This window comes from Urocampus carinirostris, chromosome 16 (genome assembly GCF_059441175.1).
Source record: "Urocampus carinirostris isolate Australia breed hairy pipefish chromosome 16, RoL_Ucar_1.0, whole genome shotgun sequence".
Classification (NCBI taxonomy): Eukaryota; Metazoa; Chordata; class Actinopteri; order Syngnathiformes; family Syngnathidae; genus Urocampus; species Urocampus carinirostris.
The window spans coordinates 5653632-5674602 of record NC_142364.1 but is presented as its reverse complement, the minus strand read 5'-3'; the positions used below and the strand labels follow the sequence as shown (position 1 = coordinate 5674602).

Here is a 20971-nt window from a genome sequence, read left to right as displayed (position 1 = left end):
TGTCTCCGGCTACGACCTGTTTTGATCCCGACCACGTCTGCTCTCCCGTTCCGGCTATGACTGTTAGGTTCAACCCAACACTTGTAACAAAAACCTGTATACAAAAAGGACACAGAGACGTGAATTTGACTTACTTGCAAGGAGAGATGACCATAGGCTGTCTATTACAGTCTACTGGACACTCTGAAAAAGTCTATTTTGTCCTTGCCTTTTTATTGTATAAGGAACGCCCTAATTTACATGTTTCTTCTGCTAAAGGGAGAGAGAGTGACAAAAAAACAGTTTGATATCTCTTTTCACAACAACATCTCATCGTATCAACACCTGTTTAGACTTACAACATCATGTTATCGTATCAACAATATTACTACTATTGAACTAGGCGAGACTGACACACTAAGCAAGAATAGAACACAGTATGCAACAGTAGAATAAATTATTTACAGTTTAAATCCATCAATGACCTGTTTTGACCACGACCACGTCTGCTCTCCCGTCCCGGATTACGACCCATTTTTTATCCCGACTACATCTAACTCTCCCTAGTATTGTAAAAATGCTTCACAAAGTTAAATTTGGGGTGCGTAGTTTAAAATGTCCTTATTTTGTTTTAAATTGAATATTTTTCCTGTGTGTTAACAATGCCCATCTGAGTTCAAAGAGCCTTTATACACTTTTTCCCACTGTGCGTATCTGTTTTTCTCTTTCTGTTATTGTATAAATTGTATAAACTTGCTAATCATTTTTATGAAATAGTTCATGTTTTTTGCTTGATATTTCAATCAATAGTGTTTCATTTGAAGGTGGTGTCTGTGACCCCAAAATATTCTACTTGCTGCGCCCTCTTTTGGCTGAAATCATCATTGCGTCCTCTGACAAGCTGTTTGAATGACGCATGCACCTAGTGTCTTTCTTAGACGCGCTCGAATAAACTCTTTTTTTATTTCTGAGGGGAATTCAGGTTGGCGTTTGGACTGTATTTGAAACAGTCCTTTTCTTACTTTCACCATTTTCATCCCGGAATAAAAGAAAATCACGAGCAAGCGCGTATAATCACTCTCCTACCCCCAGCGTAATGCACTCCGTGGCCAGAACACTCAGAGTAATAGTAAAATAAAAAGAGATAGGCGCAGAGGGGAAATATATATTTGAAGGCTCTTTGAACTCAGTGAGGCATCATTAACAGTGTCAAGGTTGCCATGGCGCCCAGTTGGCCCAGCCCACGTGGTACCAGCTGCGGCTCGTTGACAGATTGGCTTTCCGTCTATTTAAGCTCAGTGCTCTCACTCTTCCTTTGTCAGCCCGTCAACGAACCTCTGCCCCGCGAGATGTGGGTTTTGACTCGGTCCTGTTTCGTGTTGGTATTTCCTGTCCGGTTCCCATTTATTTTATGTCCTGTTTAATGTCGGTTTCCAGTTTCGTTCCCGTCTATTTTTGTCCTGTTTATTATTCTCTCCAGTTTTCGTTCCCGTCTAGTTTGTCCTCTTTAATTTCGATATCCTGTCCCGTCCTGTCCAGTATGGACCCCATCTGTCCGATATCTACTCGGGCAATTGGTATCGATCTCGTCAGCCTCTGGCTTCCTATCACTGCACGCCAGACTGCTGCCTAACGTGCGTGACTCCCCATTTCCCGTAAAATAAAAGGCTTGTGTGAGAAACGTCACGCATTTGGGTCCTGATCCTGTTTCAGTTCCTGACACAGAGAAAATATTGAATCCAAAACTTTTTAAGTACGCCTCAAACTACGCATCCCACCTTTAAGTCAAGTCAAGCAGTGTTGATTTGTGACACCCTTAATCACAAGGAGTCTCAAAGGGCTGCACAGACTATGATTACACCATCCCCTGATCTAAAACCTACATGCAGGCAAGGAAAAAACTCAAAAACCACAACATGAGGTAAATGAGGAAACCTTGAGAAGGGACCATAATTACACATTTCTAAACCCAAAATCGTATGTTTTGACTTACTATTTGAATCTGATATTTTTTTGAACAATGAAGGATTTTATACATTTGACTATAAAAGATTTTATACGATTGAATACAAGTTACATCTATTGAGTGCAATGAAGATTTTCACCGAGTAGGCTTAAGTTCAATGAGCAGTGGCCTGGTAGGAAATGTTGTTTACAGGAATGGCGGGAGCTGACGTGGGGTTGATAAGATAATCAGCGCATCCAGACGCGGAGGGGCCCTGATGACGGAGGACGGCAGGTATTGTTTTGATAAACGCTCTCCGGTGTTTTGAGGAACCACAGACATCGGGACGCTCTCCTCCGAGAAGGTGGAGCCCAGGGGGCTTCGTTGGCACGCCCATGGGAGGAGCCGGCACACCATCTCGCGGAAAGACGTGGGCCGAGAAAAAAAAAAAAGCTGGAGGACATCAGAGGAGGCTTGACAGAGACTCCAGCGACACTAATTTCGGCTAATTCAGCCATATTGGATGTGGAGCCCACGTGGGGCTTCCCTGGCACGCCCATGGGAGGAGCCGGGACACCATCACGTGGAAAGACGTGGGCCGAGAGGAGAGAGCTGGAGAATTTCAGAGAAGGCTTCCCAGAGACACTAATTCGGCCGATTTCGATGGAGTTCACTTAGCTAATGAAATTAAATCTGCCCCCGTGTGAAAATGTCGACTTTTCTTGTTCATCCTTTCCATCAAGCGCATAAATTGCTGGGTGAATGTAGGTTGTGTTTGGTTAATGGAATCAGATAACCAAGTCGAACAATTTGGTAAACGGTACATTTTATTATGTAAAACCTAACAACAACGAAGGAAGAATTTTTACACCACTAGGGGTCGCTATACGTTACAATACACACTGGGGCTTTAAATATAATTAAAACGGATTTATTCATTTATTTTTCTATACTTGGAGGTAGGCTAGCACTCCTCTTTCAATCCATCGCATCGCCATATTTTGTCTTCCCAGTTCCCGTCGGCTCTTCTAGTTTGGACACTAAAAGAGTAAAAAATAGAAGGTTCACGGAAGAAACCATTTGGCCCCTGGAGCGAGAATCTTACCCTGCGGTGGCCCCCTATCCGGGATTTTTCCCGTTTCGAGCAGCAACCAGAGATCCGAACATTTTTGCGTTTCCCACCTGGTCACCGCGTAGCTGCCCACGGAGGACCCCACTGAAATATATTTTTTTATTAAATAACAAAAAAAGAAAACGTTTAGAGATGTAAACGTCTAATCACCGATAGAAATGAGCAGGTTCCACTGAAGAGGATAAGCGAGTCTCTTTGGTAAAACCTTCTGGAAAACAAAAAGACCGACAGCACCTGGAAGAGAAGACATTTTGCAGAAAACACAACTCATTAAATATATTCATAACTGGGTTATTTAGGCTCTTTCTGTCCTGCTTTTCTGTTCCCGACGCCGTTTGACGATATCGGTATCGGCGTTTTTTTCATTCCACGAGACGATTATTAAGTCTCACGCAGAGGAGACTCTCTCTTTCTCTCTTGCTCTTACTCCTACCACAGCTACTACTCACGTTGCGCATTCTTATTGGATAAGCAATCGGGGGCGGAGCCTCTGAAGCAGGAAGGTTAGCGGAGTAAACAGCGGCAGTTCTGCTAACTCCGAAGTCAAGACTGCTGGTAATGATGTGCTTTATTTATGTTTTTATTTTTTTACAGTGCAACCTGTAACCCCTTTGTGTTCAAACCCGAACAGACGGTGGACCCAGACGCGTAACGTTCTCACACACGGGGCAGTCATGCGCAGGAACACAAACGCCAGCCTAACGTGCCTGACTCCCATTTCCCGTAACAAAAGGCTTGTGTGAGAAACGTCACGCATTTGGGTCCTGATCCTGTTTCAGTTCCTGACACAGAGAAAATATTGAATCCAAAACTTTTTAAGTACGCCTCAAAAAGCGAAATATTACACACTGTCCCTTTAATTTTCTTGTTAAATTCGCCTTGAAAGGAAATGTCATACAAACCAAGAACGAAGGTTCCACATCCTTTCATAAAAGCGTGCGACTGGCAAGCCGCATAACTTTGCAAACCCTAAAAGACAAAAATATGAAATATTTTAAACCAAGGGCGATAAAAACATATTTTCATTCATGACGTCACTGGGGGGGAAAACGATAGTAAACGAGGAGTTAAATTGTAAACACTCACCGGGTGTTTTGCAACAAGCTCATCGTCCACGCGAGTGAGACCAAGATTGACCATTTTTCTGTGTTAGAATTTGAAGTTTGAAGTTAAATCATATTTGTAATTATATTCAATTTCTCCGACGTTAACCAACTGTGTCTGAATGCTATCGGACACTTACAAAACACAGAGAAAGGAGGATGAACAAGACTAGGGCGACGCTTATAGGATGGCGGTGGTACTGCACCCAGTCAAGTCAAGTCACGTCTATTTGCCCTTTACAGCAGGGGGCCACACGATGGAACAAACGTTCTCTCGGGGGCCGGGCAAGTAGATTAGAGAGAAAGAAATAAGAGAGGAAGAGAAAAAGAAAGAGGGTGGGACAAAGAAAGAGAGAGAGAGAAAGAGAGAGACATAAAGAGAGAACGTGAGAAACAAAACAGATACAAAGAGAAATAGTGAGAGAGGGACTGGAAAGATATCCAAAGAAAAATGAAGAGAGAAAAGAGAAGGAGAGAAAGAAAAAAGGGGAGGAAGAGAGGAGGGTAAAGCAAGATAGAAAGAGAGAAAAAGAAAAAAGAGAGAGCAAAATAAGGTATAAAGACACAGTGAGAGAGCGAGACAAAGAGGAAAGAGAGAGAGAGAGAGAGAGAGGGAGAAAGAGACAAAGAGGAGAGGGAGAGAGAGAAAGAGAGAGAAATAAATACAAGTACATCGTCTTTGTGAGAGGCACCTGGCTTTGGCAACATTAAGTGGACATATTTCAAACGTCAGCTTGTTTTTCTCTTGCGCTTCCCTCCGCGTTGTCTCGCGGGCCGGATTCAATCCCTTAGCGGGCCTGATCCGGCCCGCGGGCCGCCTGTTTGACACCCCTGGAGTACAAGGTCAACATCACTCATCAGCTATTTAATATAAGTGTCTTAAGCATGGATTTAAACACCTCCACTGAGGTTGCAGATCGAATCCCAGAGGGCAGAGCATTCCCCGGCACGCTCTTGAACCTTTGGATTTCTTCTTGGCTCTTGGGATCACTAGACCAGCATTTTCTGAGTGAAGGCTCCTCACAGGAACGTAGGGGGAATTAAATCTGAAAGCTATGAGGGAGCAAGTCCATGTATGATTTTGTATCCTACCAACAGAACCTTAAAATCACATCTTAAGCTAACAGGAAGTCAATGCAGGTTAGCTGAAATCAGTCATGTGATCAAACTTGTCTCAAAACCTCACTGCAGCATTCTGTACCATCTGCAACCTTTTGGGGGACCTGAGAGTAGCGCATTACAGTACGTCAAGACGGGAGATAACATTCAAACAAACTTCTGCACATACAAAGAGGTGTTGTTCATTTTTTTTAATTTTACCATCATTTTACATAGGAAAAGCAACGATTTTTGCCAAACTTTATTCACATATTGTAGCTCTTAAGTTCTAAGTGATCCATGTTCATAATTTAAAAAAAAAACGGGTGCTGGGATCGAAAATCAACTCCGTTTTGGGTCAAACGCGGTAACACATAGGCAGAGTTTATTATTTTTAGTGCAGTGGCAAAAACCCGTTCACGCGCACAAAATACAAAATACACAATCAATGAGTCGCATGTCAACCGGGCACACGTGCTCGAGTGTCTCCGCCCAAACGGACTACGAAGCAGATGCATTGTGGGTAAAAGGAGGCGGAAATAATACATGGAGGTGAGGGACACGGTAACGAGTCTCTGAAAGCAAACGGAAAGAATGGGGGATTCAAGTTTTTAGACCTTGGAAGAGTTCTGTGAACAGTGTTTCTGTGGAGACAACTCAAAGAGAGGGAATCAAAAAAACAAAGTAGTACCCCATTGCAACACCAAAAACAGATTTGAAAAATGAAAAACTCATTTCGGTTTGCCTTCAAAATGTCACCACCAGTAAATAGCTTCTCACAAATACTTTAAATAAATAAAGCTCCGTTAATAGAATATGTTCAGACAAAACAATAACCCCCAGACATCGCATTCACACGCAACAATAGAGGGACTCAATTCTCGAAAAGAAAGAAATATACAGCGTCCGTCGTCTTTTCAAGAAAAGCTCGTCTTTAATTAGCCGTGCCAAAAGTACCGGTCGCTAAGAGTTGCTGAAGTACCAATCTTCTCAAAACCTTTTTACGGTAAACAGAGAAAAAAAGACATTTCAAATGGCAAAGTGATTACCAAAAGGTCCTCCTTCCATTTTGTGGGCCTAAATCAAATTCCAACTCCAGGTTAAAAACATGAATGGCCTTTTCATGAACGTATGTATTGGGAACATTTCAAAGAAAAAAACATCAATGGAAAGAGATTTAAACCAAAAACCAGGACGAAAACGTTGGAAGGCATAAAGGAAGACAGGTCATGTGCATACGCAGCAGTTCACTCTTGAATAAATTGCTGGAATTCTCATAAATGTATGTAATAGCGCTAAACAGCATAATAGCCAAAGTACCGTAATTTCCGGACTATGAGGCACACCGTATTAAAAACCTTGAATCGGCCAAAGATTTAACAAGAGCCTTTTACTTGCATTACTGAGCTTAAATCCTTATAACACTATCTTTTAGTAAGAGTACCAGGAACACGGATTTGCATAGTGCATTCTAAACAGTGTCTTCACCTGTGCGTCAATAACATTGCCAAATACCGAAAGTCTTTCAACAGAATACAATACAAGCTTTCACGTACGTATACTTATCGAAAAGAGGTGGAGACTGAATGCACTATGCAAATCAGTGTTTTTGGCACCGTGAGTCATTAGATAATAAAATAAGCCAAAATAGCCAAAGTAACGTATTTTCCGGACTATGAGGAACAACCGTATTAAACCCCCGAATGGGCCAAGGATTTAACGAGAGCCTTTTACTTGCATTACTGAGCTTAAATCCTTATAACACCATCTTTTACCAAGGGTACCAGGAACACAGATTTGCATAGTGCATTCTAAACAGTGTCTTCACCTGTGCGTCAATAACATTGCCAAATACCGAAAGTCTTTCAACAGAATACAATACAAGCTTTTACGTACGTATACTTATCGAATAGAGAGGTGGAGACTGAATGCACTATGCAAATCAGTGTTTTTGGCACCGCGAGTCATTATATAATAAAATAAGCCAAAATACCGTGTTTTCCGGACTTTGAGGCACACCGTATAAAACCCCCGAATCGGCCAAAGATTCAACGAGAGCCTTTTACTTGCGTATCTGAGCTTATATCCTTATAACACTCTTTTACTAAGGGTACCAGGAACACAGATTTGCATAGTGCATTCTGATAGGTTTAACAGTTTCATCACCTGTGTGTCAATAACGTTGCCAAATACTGAAACAAAGTCAACAAAATGTAAGCTTTCATGTACCAATATTTATTGAACAGAGTTGGAGACTGAATGCACTATGCAAATCAGTGTTTTTGGCACCACGAGTCATTAGATAATTAAAAAAAAGCACTGCCTTTTCGCACGTCATCTAGTTGTAAAAATGGTCAGATCCAGGTTCGAAAAACACTATTTTGCGATTTTAATCGGTGATACTCATTGGCTAATCATTGCACTATTAAATGCTGTAAATGTATAGAGCCTGATAACCCGGTGCGCCACATACTGCGAAAACTACACTATTTTCGATTTTACCATCACATTTTTTATGCATTAGTGTCGATTCTTAAGACTTAAAAAAAAAACTACTGAAGCCATTTTGCTCCTGTGCAAAGATGTCATTGTTTCAAAACACCATGCTTAAAAAAAAAAAACAGTTATTAATGTGGAGCTATAAAAGAAATTCGTACCGTCGTCCGCAGGGAGGGGGGGCAACTAGCCGGTTTGGCAGCCTTTACAAAACAGTGAAAATGCCAAGTCGGATACAAAACTGAATTGGAATATGGCCCCTTTAGGAAGATGCGCGCACATACCGACCAAGTCCTTGGCAGAAGGTACGACAAAATACTGTTAGTGTGTTCCGGTCGGCAGAGAAGGTGGCTACCGCGGTCCGGTTTGTCGTAGCCTCCCGCGTACGAGTTTTTTAGCAGCAGTTCCATCTCGGAGGGCGTCGCCGACCCCCCCCAAAAAACGACAACAGAAAGAGAGAAAACGTCGTCCGTGTGAGAAGCGAGGGGGGATAAAGGAAGCCAGTGTCTTTCCGTTCATCGTCTTTAAGGTTGGAGTCTCTCGCCTTCTCCGCACGTTTCCCCTCCTACGCCTTCCTCTTCCCTTTTTCCCGATCACCGCTCGGGTTCCGATTCGAGCGCCAGGGCCCGCTTGCGCTCCCGGCACTGCTTTTTGTGGGCCGGCCAGTCCCTCTGCTGGCACTGTGAGCCGCAGTAGCGCGCCACCTGGCAGCGGCCGCAGATGTTGAACTCCCGGAGCTGCGGACACAGGTCACATATCATTAGTCAAGTCGAGTTTATTTGTGACGCCCTTAATCACAAAGAGTCTCAAAGGGCTGCACAGACCACAGACTATTATGACAGCATCCCCTGATCTAAAACCTACATGAGGGCAAGGAAAAACTCAAAAACCTTAGCATGAGGAAAGTCATGTTAATTTGTGATGCCCTTAATCACAAAGAGTCTCAAAGGGCTGCACAGACCACAGACTATTATGACGGCATCCCCTGATCGAAAACCTACATGGGGGCAAGGAAAAACTCCAAAACCGCAAGTCATGTTTATTTGTTTGGCCCTTAATCACAAAGAGTCTCAAAGGGCTGCACAGACCACAGATTATTGCAAACCACAGACTATTATGACACCATCCCCTGATCTAAAACCTACATGAGGGCAAGGAAAAACTCAAAAACCTTAGCATGAGGAAAGTCATGTTAATTTGTTTGGCCCTTAATCACAAAGAGTCTCAAAGGGCTGCACAGACCACAGACTATTATGACGGCATCCCCTGATCGAAAACCTACATAGGGCAAGGAAAAACTCAAAAACCGCAAGTCAAGTCATGTTTATTTGTTTGGCTCTTAATCACAAAGAGTCTCAAAGGACTGCACAGACCGGAGATTATTGCGAACACCAGACTATTAGTACACCATCCCCTGATCTAAAACCGACGTGAGGGCAAGGAAAAACTCAAAAACCCCAAGTCATGTTTATATGTATAGCCCTTAATCACAAAGAGTCTCAAAGGGCTGCACAGACCACAGATTATTGCAAACCACAGACTGTTATGACACCATCCCCTGATCTAAAACCTACATGAGGGCAAATAATACGCAGATATTTTCAACATAACATAGGTTTTTCATATGCTATAGAATAGAAGTGTGTTTTAAGCTTAGATTTCAACAGTTCCACTGAGGTTGCAGATCAAATCTCAGGGGGAAGAGCATTCCACATCACCAGGGCCAGAATGGAGAATGCTCTCGAACCTGGTGGATGTAACATTCACCTGTCCTCTTGGATACAACCCATAGGGGGTGATGACGCTTCATAGCATGATGCTATACAAACTAATGCCAGGTAATCGTGGAAGATGGGAAAAAAAAAAGCAATGACACGGCAAATCCATCAGAAAGCAATGTGGGCATCATTTTAAACAGACTTGTTGAGAACCGTGACAACAATTCCAAGCATTTACAACCATTTTACTCAAAATCCAAAAACTTTCGATCCTTGAAAACACTTTAAAATTCTAGCATTTTCAAGATGTCCAAGCACCGTACAAAACCTGTATCCTGGTGAATTCCCCCCGTTCCGGACAACATAAAAATACATTTGAACTTCATGTAACTTTACCTAAAATACACTGTAAAGCTTCCAAATGGCATGAGATCTACCTTACAAATAAGAATTCATGTAAAAACCTCAAAATGGCTTCAAAAAAAAAAAAAAAAAAGACCCATCCTGTAACTTGTATGAGAAAACATGCAAGATGCTTTTACTCGTTATTAAGATTATCTGTCCGATCTTCTTTTGTTTAAGAGCTCTTGCAGTCCCTGAGGTTTTCAGGCGATGGCTGGTTAACTATTCCTATGGTGAGGCCAGCATTTAGCCAAATTTGTAGGAAACGGTTAGCAAAAAATAATCAATGTTAAGCTAGTCATTTAATTACCATTTATATGATTGAGAAGCATCAACCCTCCCATCGTCAAGCACTGCATCTGTTTTTGCACACTTTAAGGCATGCTGTGCGTGGATTTGTTTTACGTTTTGGTTTGGTTTGCAAAATTCTTAGATACACACTAATAAACTCTTCCTTTTCATTGTTTTAGGGGTTTGGGTAGGCATTTGGAATATATTAGAAAAAGTCCTTTTCTTACTTTCACCATTTTCATCCTAGAATAAAAGAAACCCTAGTGCATGCACGTGAAATCACCCAAAATTCAAGCATTTTTCCAATCTTGAAAAAAACATGAAAATTCAAGCATTATCCCAGATTTTAAGCACCCGTGCGAACCCCGAGAAAGTGAATCGACAGTTGAGACTCACCCGCCTCTCGATGAGCGAACAGGGCGGGTAGTGGCACTCGTAGTAGGTGCACGAGCACTCCTCTTCCTCCACCAGCTCGCCGTTGGCGTTGTAGTAGCGAGTGCGGCTCAGCTCCAGGTACTGCTCCTCCACCGGGTCGGCCGGAACCTGCTGGATAGCCAGCCAGTAGAGTGATTGCTCCCTGATGGAGAACAAAAATAGAAACATAAGAACATAGAATTACAGTATTTTCTGCACTTTGAGGCACATGCAGCCAAAAAATAATCTTTTGTCATATTTTCCTATACATAAGGCGCTCTGGACTATAAGCCTCTGGAGTAGAGGCTGGGGTTACCGTACGTTCTGCATCCATTAGATGATGACCATTTCAAAATATACTCGTCATGATCATTCTGAAACAAGATACCCCAAAACTTTAAAGCCAGGATAGCTGACCAAAGACATCTTGCAGCCATCACATACGATGATAATTTGCAACCAAAGTCTCCTTGCTTCTCTAAGTGTAGTGAATCCAACCGTATAAAACATTGACGTACTCCAAAGCAGATGCTAATGCAGACATATTCGAAAAAATCCGCCGAAAAGCATCTCTGAACGTTGCTAGCTGTGTTTAGTCCCGTAATTCCCGTTTACAAGTAAACAGACTAGTAAAATTATTTTCTCTCGGCCTTAGACCAGTGGTTCCCGAAGTGGGCGGTACCGCCCCCCTGGGGGTGGTGGAAAGTTCTGGGGGGCAGTCAGGAAGACGGGGGCGGTAGTCCGAAGTCCAAAGTTTAAATGTAGTGCGGTCGTGAAACCGCAAAACACTGCCTCCTTTTCAAGGTTTTGTAGTGACTGATGGAGTTTTGGTCAACCACAATTGTTACTGTTTGAGTTTTAAAAGCGCTGACCAATCAGAGGCAAGTTTTACTAACAGCACAAGACAATAAACGCGATGCAAAGTTTGCAGGCACCACACCATGCCACACCCACAGTGTGAGCTTATTGAGTAATATGGCTGTCGAACACCGTAAACATAGTCCCAAAGTCAACAGACGAGAAGGAAACGAAGCTTGCGCCAAAGAAGGGCGGTACATTACTTGTTTGGACCTATTTTGACTTTGACGAAGCGGGCTTGGAACACAAGAAAACACCCTTTGCAGAATTTGCTTTCGCGTAGTCGCTAGGTCCAGAGGAAACAAGTAATTCGTACCAGCACCTTAGAAATGATCACATATCAAAATACACGGCATGTCTAAAAGGATTACAAGTAAAAGACAAAGAAGGTGAATCTATAAGTGGACCGAGAGGTAAACAAACCTCCATCAAAGCGCTAGGAATTCACTGGGGAGCCAAGGGGGCGCCAGACTGCAACAGTTTGGGAACCATTGCCTTGGACCAACCTAACTTATAGTCGCATTTATTTCAGCAGGCTTTGTTTTACCCTGCATTAGCCTATACGAGCCTGTAGATGCTAAAAGGGGCCGGCCTCCTTTACCCACAAATAACTTCAGCCATACCGGAAATAGTGAATAAAATCGGAAATGCGTAGTTGCAATTAAATGATACGGCATACGATTCCTGTTCTGCCTTTGAGACACAAAAAAGTGATCATGGATCGTCCTCTTGTGGTTATCATATTGATTGTTGCTAAAAGGAGAAAAAAAGAAATGCAGAACTTGGACGGCAGCTCAGGTGCCATCTTTCGAACGCTCATCGCAAATCACTATGGGTGTTTTGCTGGCATTTACAGGTGTTCACAGTTTGTTCTATGGGTTTTCATCATTAAGTGTCTCAACAGTGAATATACATTGTTTAATGAGGTGCCATATAAAGACACCGTGACTCTAAAATGTAGTGGAAACTGTGCCCTATAAATACACTGCACTGAACCTATTGTTACCTCAGTGTTGCATAGTCTTAAAATGTCTTCGGGAGCTTTGAATTTGGAGAGCATTTTATTTCATCTCAGAGCCAGATGTACTCATGAAAAGAACAATACAGTGGAACCTCGGTTTTCCAACACCTCTCAGTTCGAACAAATCGTTTTTCGACCAAAAATTTCGAGAAATTCTTGCTGCGCTTTTCGTTCAAAAAAACGGAGTTCGAATGCCGGTACGCTAGGGGCGATGCTGAGCGGCGTACGGGTGTAGATTGCCCCCACCCCTCGTGAAGAACTGTTGTCACGTGACCGCGCACTTCTTTTTGCTTTCGTTTTGAATATCGGTGAACGGAGTGTTTTAACCCCTAATTATGCCTCGGAAGAAGGTCGGTGCAAGCAGCAAAGTTGCTACAGGTGAAAAAAGAAGAGTAGTGCGTACAACTATTGCATTTAAGAAAGAAATTATAGCAAAATATGAAGAAGAGGTGCGAGTTTCCCTTCTTTCGAAGGAATAGAGCATGGCTTCTGCAGACCACCACAAAGGTAAGAAATCCTATTCATAAATATTTTCTTTATCCTTTAACTGCTCACCACGTGTTGTAAAGACCCCGGTGCTAAATGACGTGCAAACGACCTGATTTTTGTATTTTTACACGTTTGCGAACGTACGATTAGCCTGGGTTAGCTTCATGTTTACAGTCATGGTAAATGTTTAGGGTGTTGGAACGGATTCAAACGATTTTACATTACTTTTAATGGGAAAAACGATTTTCAGTGATCGACCAAATCGGTTTTCGAACAGGGTTCTGGAACGGATTATGGTCGAGAACCGAGGTTCCACTGTATCAGACTTCCAAGCCATAAGTTCCCGACCCTGCTTTAAACGTATATGACACAAAAGTAGTACAGAATGAATACTATTTCGTTATGGTTTTTTATTAGGTACACATTAGTAATGGGTTTCTATCCCCACGCAATCGAGCAATTTAACTTGGTGATCCCCACTTTATAACGGATTAAAGTCGTATTCCGGGGTCTACGGAATGTCTAGCAATAAATCGAAGCCCCTGTTGTGACTTCCCATCCTTGCCTTTGCTTGCTGGAAATCTCTTCGGGTTTGGGACTCCAGCCGACGGGCACCAGTCGCAGGTTGTCTAGCCTGTTGTCAACCGTCACAGAGTTGATATGGATGACTTGGAAACTCGGGGCGATGCCTCCTCGGTGCTTCTCCCTGATGAAAATCAGATTAACAGGTAAACGAAAGAAACGGCGAAAAAAATAAGCCTGACGAAGCCGTCGTGCTTTTCTAGTTCACCCGAGAAGAACTCTCACCAGAGCAGTTCATGCAGAGGCCTCCCCGCCCAGCGACCCTTGCCGATATCGAAAGCGTAGGCGAAGATCTTGGCGCCGTTGCCGTCTGCATCGACTTCCATGCGTGCCTGGGAGGACATTGGTTGTAAAAACCGTAGCAAAAACTAAAGAAAAAAAAAAAGAATCCATGTCCCTTCCATACCTCAAAGGCGTAGTTTTCTACTAGAGGGATGTCCTGCTCGTCAATCAGCGTGTATTTTGTCTGCAAGGACATGAACATACACGTGAGATTGCATTTCAGACCTAAATTTGATATAGACTGTAGTTTAGTGAAGGGTTGGCTTCACAGAGTCATATGCAAGTTACCTCAAAAGTAATTAAGTACTGTAGAAATAAATTCGTGAAGTGTGTTCAGTTTACATCCATATTTTTCTGTTGGCTACAATTTCAATTGTCTTTACTGTCTTTGACAACATAGTGAACAGTGTTTACAAGATTTCTGGGATAAAAAGCATTGAAGACTTACTGGGCCAGTCTACAGGTACTACCCGGTAATTACAGACACCCCTCACCACTTTTTGCTTCGGTTATTGCTGGTTCACTCCTTTGAATTGATTTTGTCTTTATTGTCATTGATATCATTGTATCGTACATTGTGTTCTGATAGACAGCAGGGGAAAGATGAGAGAGGGCGCTGTGTTGGGTGGGTGTAAATGTTGATGCGCGTCTGTGATAGGCCGTGGCATTTATGGGTGTTAACAGTTTGTTCTGTGGGTTTTCATCACAAAGTGAAAGTGGATATTACACACTGGGGCTTAAAGTACTTTTGTTACAGACGGAGTGTACTTCGCAAAGTGCACATATTTGTTTTATCGACTGTCATACTACTGCGAACGAGCCTGTTATTGGTTTACACCGATAAAGGTTGACTTAATTTTAATTTTCCTAAAAATGTGTATTTCTATGAATTTATGTCTCTTCTGATCGAGCACTGTGCCTTATTGGTTATAAATAGGATTTGGATCCGATTTATGTACAAATCTGCAGTATGTTCAATGAAATAAGTATTTATCTTTGTACCTTTTCTTTCTTGTGTTTATGATGATTTGCTCATAATTAGGCAGCACACCGGATGGGTGGTAAGCACGCTGCCCCACAGTGCAAAGGTTTAGGGTTCAAGTCCAGCTACCGTACCCTCCCTGTGTGGAGTTTGCATGTTCTCCCTGTCCCCCCACATTCCAAAAACATGCATGTCAGGTCAATTGGCCGGTCCAAATTGTCCCTTGGAGTGAGTTGTCTGTCCCTTTGTGCCCTGCGACTGGCTGGCAACCAGTTCAGGGTGTCCCCTGCCCACTACCTGACAATGGCTGAAGGGAAACAAAAGATAAATGCAGAACTTGGACGACAGCTCAGATGCCATCTTTCGAATGCTCATCACAAATCACTCCGCGTGTTGACAGTTTGTTCTGTGGGTTTTCATCATAAAGTGCATATGGCATACGATTCCTGTTCTGCCTTTGAGACACATAAAAGGTGATCATGGATCACCCCCTTGTGGTTATCATATTGAGTGTGAGAAATGCAGAACTTGGACGGCAGCTCAGATGCAATCTTTCGATCGCTCATTGCAAATCACTCTGGGTGTTTTCCTGGCATTTATGGTGTTTGTTCTATGGGTTTTCATCATTAAGTGTCAAGTCAAGTCAAGTCATTTTTATTTGTATAGCCCTAAATCACGAAGAGTCTCAAAGGGCTTCACAGATTGTTACACTATATTACACAAACTATTTTCAACCGACAAGAGGAGTAGGTTATTCGTATGCAATGGAGTAGAAGTGAGTTTTAAGTTTAGATTTAAACATTTCCACTGAGGTTGCAGATCGAATCTCAGGGGGAAGAGCATTCCACAGCACCGGTGCCCGGATGGAGAACGCTCTCGAACCAGCAGAAGACTTCTTTGCTCTCGGGATCACCAGAAGACCAGCACTCTCAGATCGTAGGCTTCGGACCGGGACATAGGGGCAAATCAGATCTGAAAGATAAGAGGGAGCAAGTCCATGTATGATTTTGTACAATACTAAGAGAACTTTGAAGTCACATCTTTGGCTAACTGGGAGCCAATGCAGGTTAGCCAAAATCGGTGTTATGTGATCGTACTTTTTTGTCCTAGTTAAAAGCCTCGCTGCGGCATTTTGTACTAGCTGAAGAGACTTGATTCTGGACTTCGGGAGACCGGAGAGTAGTGCATTGCAGTAATCGAGACGGGAGGTAACAAATGCATGAATTATTGTTTCCGCATCAGACTGAGACAGTATTGAACGGATTTTAGCAATGTTGCGAAGATGGAAGAAGGCAGTTCTAGTAATTTGCTTTACATGCATCTCAAAGGATAGATCAGGGTCAAATATGACACCTAAATTTTTAACTGAGTCACTCTGTGTGATGTGACATTTGTCAATGTTCACAGCAGTTTTTGCGAATAAGTCCCGGCATTTAGAAGGACCAATGACTAACATTTCGGTCTTTTCAGAGTTAAGACGCAAGAAATTGAGTGACATCCACTCTTTTATCTCAGTGAGACAGGCCTCCAAATTTCCACAGTTTAGTGTGGAAGATTCCTCCAACGGAAGATATAGTTGAGTGTCGTCTGCGTAGCAGTGGAAGCTGATATTGTACTTGCGAATAATATCACCTAATGGAAGCATGTAAATGTTGAAAAGTAGGGGGCCGAGCACTGAACCCTGCGGAACACCGCAGGTAACATTAAAGGGCTCAGATGTCGTTTCACCATATTTAACACAGTGCGTCCTATCTGAGAGGTAAGATTTGAACCACGAGAGGACGGCTCCTGAGAGACCAATCCATTTTTCCAACCGTTCTAGTAGGATATTGTGTCAAAAGCAGCACTAAGATCCAGTAGCAGCAAAAGTGATGAAGCGCCAGAATCCATTGACATTAGGAGATCATTTGTTACCTTGATCAGAGCTGTCTCAGTAGAGTGGTTAGCCCTGAATCCAGATTGCATGGATTCAAAAAGGTTATTCTCCGATATGAAAGCATTCAGCTGCTGTGCCACTACTCTTTCGAGTACTTTAGAGAGGAAAGGTAGGTTTGACACAGGTCTGTAATTACTTAATATTTCTGGATCAAGGTTGGGTCGTTTCAGTGTGGGTTTAATAACGGCGGACTTAAAAGCTGCTGGAACTACACCTGAGGAGAGTGATGTATTTATAATATTTAGAACTGAAGGCCCAAGGACGCTAAAAAGACTTTTAATAAGTGAACCTGGGAGAGGGTCGAACTGGCAAGTTGTCGGTTTGGCCGCATTCACCACTTGTTTGAGATCATCAAGTGACAGTTCACTAAAACCGGCCATTTTCCCAGGGCAGCCACCCTGTCGTGCATCTGTAAATTTCAGTCCTTTAATACGTGTGGTACTAACAATATCTTTTGCAATTTCTTCCTGTATGCATTGAATCTTCTTAGTGAAGAAGACCATTAAGTCCTGAGCAGAGTGTGTCGAACTGTCTGCGATAGCCTGTTGCCTTGTAAGCGATGCTACAGTGTCAAAAAGGGCTTTGGGGTTGTTCTTTTGAGACGCAATCACCTTCGAAAGGTAGGCCGATTTTGCAGAGGCAAGGGCCGCTTTATACTTTAACAAGCTGTCACACCAGGTTTGATGGAAAACCTCAAGCTTGGTAGCGCGCCATTTTCTCTCCCATTTCCTGCATTCTTTTTTAAGGGCTCTAGTTTCATCAGTAAACCAAGGTGTGCGTCTTTTAGGACGTGATTTTAGTTTTATGGGCGCTATTGAATCCAGCACACTAGTCAGGGTGGTATTGAACTCATTCATGAGTGAGTCAATCGAGCCATTGTATTTAGGAAAGGACGCAACTGCTCCAGGAAGGAGTTCAAAGAGCTCAGAAACTGTGCCAGTGCTTATATTGCGTCCGCTAAATCCCTCAGCTATATTAAGTCTACATTTAGTTAGCACCTCAAATGTCACTAAATAATGATCAGAGATAACAGTAGTACACGGTAGAACCATAATGTTTGAGGTTAAAACTCCTCGAGTCAGAATCAAATCTAGCGTGTTCCCATTTTTATGGGTTGGCAAGTCAACCAGTTGGGTAAAACCAAATGCATCAATTAGAGAACTAAACGCAATAGTAAGTGAACTGTGTGGGGAGTTCATATGAATGTTAAAGTCTCCCATAATTATAATTTTGTCTGCATAGGTTACTAGTTCAGACAAAAGTTCAGCAAATTCGTCTAAGAAAGTTGTGTATGGCCCAGGTGCACGATAGATAGTTATTACATCAATTGACAATTGAGGGGACCGCATCACAAGAGCCTCAAACGTTTTGTAATTATTAGAGGTACGTGTATTAAATTTGAGCGATTTTTCAGAGATTAGCGCAACACCACCACCTCTTTTCAGCGTGCGTGCTATATGACTACTCTCGTAGTCTGGGGGAGAGGCATAATTTAGAGCTAAGTGCTCATCCGGGCGTAACCACGTTTCACAAAGACCCATACAGTTAAGTTTATAATCACGAATAATGTTATCAACAAGTAAAGCTTTTGGAGCAAGCGATCTAATATTTAACAGACCAAATTTCAGCTTTGCTGAATCATTTGACTTAGCTGAACTCTTTGTAGTCTTTGTCGAGATCTTCAAAAGCTCCCGGCGTTGTGGCCGCTCGTGAGCGCTGAGTTTAAAGCGTCGGTTGTCCGGCGAGGAATAAATGGTGGAATTAGTTACATCCTCGCGTCCATCCTCGCGTCCATCTTGCTGCTTGGACTTCACACGTTTCACACATCTACCTGCACGGCAACCACGCTTCTTTGTCCTTTCTTTACGGCGCCGTCGGCGACGTTTATTAAGAGGAATAGTTGTCCACAAGGATGCCGGGTCTCTTTGAAGTTCGCTCGGTATATCATGGGCGGTATAAAAAGTGCCCGAAAAATCGAAATTTAGACGCCCACCCAACCGAATAAGTTCGTCCCTACTGCAAGTGTTTTTGGCCACACATGTGTCCAAAAGTGAAAGCAAAAAAGACAAGAGAACGGCAATAAATAGAAGATTAGCTGGAGAGCTAGCCGCGAGCATGTATCCATGCGCAGCCGCCATCTTGATTTTAGTGTCTCAACAGTGAATATACATTGTTTAATGAGGTGCCATGTAAAAGACACCGCGACTCCCAACTGTAGTGGAAACTGTGCCCTGTAAACACACTTGACTGAACAATTGTAACATAGTGCTGATTTGTCTTAAAAGGTCTTCGGAAGCGTCAAATTTGGAGAGCATTTTGATATATTTTATTTCATCTCCGAGCCAGATGTACTCATAAAAAGAACAATATCAGACTAGCAAGCCATAAGTTCCTTACCCCTGCTCTAAACATTTCGTTACTGTGTCCCCTGCCCACTGCCTGACAATGGCTGAGATTAGCTCCAGCACCCCCGCGACCCTACTGAGGATAAGCGGTGCAGATAATGGATGGATGTTTAATGTAGTTGCGACTGCGCCAAATAAATATTTCCCGAGTTAACTTTTTAGTGCACGACCGCAGGTCACGTTCCATCTCCTCACCGGTGTTTCTCGCGTGAGTGGGGGGGACTCCATGTGACAGGTAACCGAGAGGTCCCCGCCCACCCGGGGCACGCCGAGTACGGAAACAAACCGCGTCATCCGCATGACACACGGGCGGAACTCATGCGACGTGACGGCCCAAAAGTACTCAATGATGCCACTTCACTGTCTCTTTAACTAACGTTATAAAACATGCAGTGTTTGTTGACTTGTAGTATACAAATAAATGGACATTATTGAACACTTATATGGTTTATTTTGTCCGATTTATCTGACAAGATATGAGACGGCGTCCGGGCAATGGCTTCCTCGTCTTGTAATCCAAATGTCGGTCGCTAGCGTGGCCACGCTTCTCCGGTTTTTAGCCCTCGCGACCGACATTAAACCCCCGGCTGGGATGGAGAAACCCTCGGCTCGCCTACAGCGTCGCGGCGAGCGAAACACGCCATTTTGGGGATAACAATAAAACAATAGCCCCAAACGCCGACAACCCCCGCTAATGCTAGTTAGCATTAGCATCTTACCGCGAGACTGCGTGGTGGCGGCTAGCTAAAAACGAGAGGTTGCCGAATTGACAAAATGACTTCTAGGAAATAAATTAAAACATTAAAAACGTACTTTCCCCTGTAAGTCTATTCAAACGCTTAACAGTTTACTCCTCCATTTTCGGAGCGCTCTCGGGGCCCTCCCCCCCGGCTGCACATGGCAACCCCGGGATGGCTGCTCACCTTCCCGGCCACACGGCCGAGCCGCACGATCCCCAGCTTGAAGTCCGACATCAGGGTGTCGCGAGGGGGCCAAGCCGGTGTGAAACGTCGTCGGCGAGGGGAGGGAGGTAGCCCCCGGAGCCCCCGTTCGGGTTAAGTGGCGTCTATCCAGCGGCAAGCCCGGCCTGGGTGACAACCGCCGTTGGCGCAGGGGAGGAGGGTGAGCTCCGAAATGGGGCGGGGTGAATGCGGACGCTCATCGGACTGACCAATCCAAGCAGTCACTTCCTGGTTTATGTCCAATGAACGCAAAGCTAACTTCGGGACCGCCTATTTCTATATGACGTCAGCACTCTCGTGACCGATCCCATCAGTTTTCGCGGGGAAAGGCTGAAAGACTGGGTGGGATTTGCCTTTTATTTTATTTTATTTTTTGTAAACGTTGACGCTCTAATTGGTGTCATAATGTATGACGTAGTGCTTCAAAAGCTTCTCTGACGTGTTGTTTTTTTCTGGTGGACTACATATGTCCATTAAATGGCTACATCAGGGGTCTCCCAACTGGTGCTCGCGGGCTCCCAGGTGCCCCGTGAGGACAGTTCTGAAAAAACCTCACCAGTGCCACGTCACTGTGATTTTTCTAGGAAGATGATTTTTTTATGTGGTTCACTGAGTCAACTTAACCCTGCTTCCTACTTCTCTCTATTATCTCTTTCTTTCTTGTTCTTTCTCTTTTTTTCTTTTTTTCACTCTTTATTTATCTCTCGCTTTTGTTCTATCTTTCTCTTTCTTTCTCTTTGTTTTTCTCTTTATTTATTTCTCTTTCTCTCTCCCACTCTTTCTTTCCCATTTTCTGTCTCTTCCTCTTTCTGTCTTTCTCTGTCTTTTTATCGTACTTTCTCTTTTTTTTAACTCTCTGGATTTGTATTTCTTTCT

The 20971-nt window shown here is 43.3% G+C and overlaps 2 protein-coding genes across 2 annotated transcripts; both read right to left on the bottom strand.

Moving 5' to 3' along the window:
- Nucleotides 1-2733: 2733 nt before the first annotated feature.
- Nucleotides 2734-4318, bottom strand: tmem141 (transmembrane protein 141). Its single transcript, XM_088355990.1, has 5 exons — nt 4143-4318; nt 3959-4025; nt 3207-3290; nt 3030-3140; nt 2734-2964 (listed from the first exon to the last, which is right to left on the bottom strand). The coding sequence occupies exons 1-5, from the start codon at nt 4194-4196 to the stop codon at nt 2903-2905; spliced, it is 378 nt and encodes a 125-aa protein (XP_088212116.1). The 5' UTR covers nt 4197-4318; the 3' UTR covers nt 2734-2902.
- Nucleotides 4319-5622: 1304 nt separating this feature from the next.
- zmynd19 (zinc finger, MYND-type containing 19) lies at nt 5623-20313 on the bottom strand. The gene is made up of 6 exons (XM_088355974.1): nt 20057-20313; nt 13935-13994; nt 13754-13860; nt 13512-13652; nt 10561-10741; nt 5623-8490 (listed from the first exon to the last, which is right to left on the bottom strand). The coding sequence occupies exons 1-6, from the start codon at nt 20105-20107 to the stop codon at nt 8347-8349; spliced, it is 684 nt and encodes a 227-aa protein (XP_088212100.1). The 5' UTR covers nt 20108-20313; the 3' UTR covers nt 5623-8346.
- Between the last annotated feature and the right edge of the window lie 658 nt (nt 20314-20971).